The sequence below is a fragment of the Penaeus monodon genome, chromosome 11, assembly GCF_015228065.2.
Source record: "Penaeus monodon isolate SGIC_2016 chromosome 11, NSTDA_Pmon_1, whole genome shotgun sequence".
Classification (NCBI taxonomy): Eukaryota; Metazoa; Arthropoda; class Malacostraca; order Decapoda; family Penaeidae; genus Penaeus; species Penaeus monodon.
In genome coordinates this window covers 11,172,451-11,174,997 of record NC_051396.1, presented here as the reverse complement: position 1 = coordinate 11,174,997, position 2,547 = coordinate 11,172,451, and the positions used below count along the sequence as shown (strand labels likewise).

Below are 2,547 nucleotides of genomic sequence, written 5' to 3'. Positions count from 1 at the left end.
GTGTGTGTGTGTATGTATGTGCGTGTGTGTGTTTGTGTCTGTATGCCTGTGTTTGTGTTGCCATATGCATATATATATACATATCCATATGTCAGTATATTTTTATAAAAAAAAAGATATATATATATATATATAATATTATATATATATATATATATATATATAACATATATATTTACATTCATACATACATACCTACATACATATATGGTAGAAACCCCCAGAATACAAAAACAAGTTTTTGCATTACATTTTTTTTTACCATAGTATCACGGAAGATTTGTTTTGCCTTTCATATATATATATATATATATATATATATATATATATATATAATATTTTATATATATTATATATATATATTGTATATATTAATATATATATATATATATATATATACATATATATGTATATAGACAGATAGATAGATATACACATATATACACATGTATGTGTATGTGAAGAGAAAGATAAACGCATATATGGTTGTGTGTGTGTGCATATTTGACGAATTATTATAACACAAGTTCCTGCTTTCAGAGACGGAGGCTGAAGCAGAATGGCCGTTTGGAAAATCCCTGAGAGCCTGGCTTTTTTAGCCCTGGCGCTGGTGTTCGCACGCTCTGAGCTCTCTCGCGCCAAGCAATGGTCGTCGTGGTCGTGGTCGTCCTCGCATCCAGGACGTAGCAGACTCACGGACGACCTATCGCCACACCTTCAACCTCGAGGATCCTCTTTCTCTCCCTCTGCTGAGACTCCTACGACCGAGATTCCGTCGTCCACAAGCCCCCTCGGGACCCCCTCCCCTGACGTGAGGCGACTCGGGTCCTTGCTGCCCTTCGTGGACTTCGTCAGGACCCTGCATGCGGTGGTGAGGGAGGGACTGATGCAAGAGGAAGGGCGAGTGGAGGCGAGGACCTTCCCTCTCTTCGGCTTCCTCTCCTTCTTGATGCTTCTCCTCAACAGCATCCTGCTCATTGTCCAGAATATCAATATCAACAACAACAACAACAACAACAATAATAACAATAATAATAATGATAATAATAATAACAACAATAATAATAATAATAACGACAATGGAAGGATGGCTCAAGGATACGATGAAATTCTTTTGAGTGATTTTAGTATTGATGATATCATAAGAAGGATAGGTAATTGATGTATATACCTTTTCGATTATCTAAATTTCATAACAAAAATACGGAATATAATGTCTTTAGTAAATGCACAACACATACATACACAAATGCACACACACACACACACACACACACAAAAACGCGCACACACACACAAAACACCCACACACACACCCACACACACACACACACACACACACAAAACACAACATATATATATATATATATATATATATATATTATTATATATATATAACATACATATATATACTCTCACATATACACACATAACGTTAGAGAGTTCCTGCGATAATGATTGTCTGATGTTTGCACATTCTTTTTTTTTTTCGTTAGAATAAATGCGAGTTAGGTATTCTAATCAATCGATGTGCTTTTATTTCTATATCATATTCTTCATCTGTTGTAATATCAATAGCAGTAGGTGTTGAGTAGTGACGCAATAACCAAAGAATTAATCCATTCCTATTTCATACAAAATAGATTTTGTATGAAATATAAATCTCTTCAAGAAAAGAGCATATTTTCCGTGGGCATTTTTCATCTTGATTAAAGGTAGTGCAAAAATGATATAGAGAACATACTCAGCATAACTGCCATAAAACACACCACACAAAACACACACCACCACACACACACACACACACACACACACACACACACTCACACACTCACACACACAGACACCATCACACCAACACATACGAATCTGTACATGTATTTAAGTATATGTTTGTGTGTGCGTATGCTGTTTGCGTGCACATGTAGGTCGCGCACAGCCACAGACTTCGGGTTAGTAGCGGGGATCCAGCCACTGTTCCTCCGCGTCCGCAGTCGCCGCCAAGGTCCTCAGCTGCCTCCTCGTCTGTTCTGAGTGATATACGTTAGCCGAGGCTTTGCGCAAAAAATGTGCTGGGGTCGTTATTTTCCTTCTTGCTCGCGTATGTCTTGGTAGTGGAGAGTCTTTCTGTTACTGAAAAGTCGTGTTGCTCAAAAGGAAACAGGTTTGAAAATGTTAAAGTATTATATAGTGAAGCAACAAGGGGCCCATTGTCGAAAAGGCAAAGACAGAATCGGAAAATGTATTTGAACTACAACACAGTACCGTTGAAGTGGTTTTAAAAGGGACGGGGCAGAGAACGTAGGCATTGCACCCGAAGAGCCTCATCAGTGAACGACTAAGACCAAGTAAAAACAGTGAGCAGTGAAGACATAAGAGCATCAGCTGTGAGTCTTTACGGCCAGGAACACAGCCTCCGAGAGAAGAGATCGTTTCCACTCTTCGGATTTCTGAGCTTTTTGATGCTCATGCTCAACAGTATCCTTCTCATCAACCAGAATATCAACATCAATAATAATAACAACAACAACAACAATAATAATAATA

At 38.0% G+C, this 2,547-nt stretch overlaps 1 protein-coding gene across 1 annotated transcript in view; it reads left to right on the top strand.

The window, feature by feature from the left end:
* The first annotated feature begins 559 nt into the window (after positions 1-559).
* Positions 560-2,547, top strand: part of LOC119578451 (uncharacterized protein DDB_G0275275-like) — a 3,117-nt gene continuing 1,129 nt past the window's right edge. The window contains 3 exon segments of the mRNA XM_037926033.1: positions 560-871; positions 1,929-2,043; positions 2,359-2,547. The exon segment at positions 2,359-2,547 is cut by the window's right edge and continues 128 nt beyond it. Coding sequence (XP_037781961.1) covers positions 560-871; positions 1,929-2,043; positions 2,359-2,547 — 616 coding nt within the window.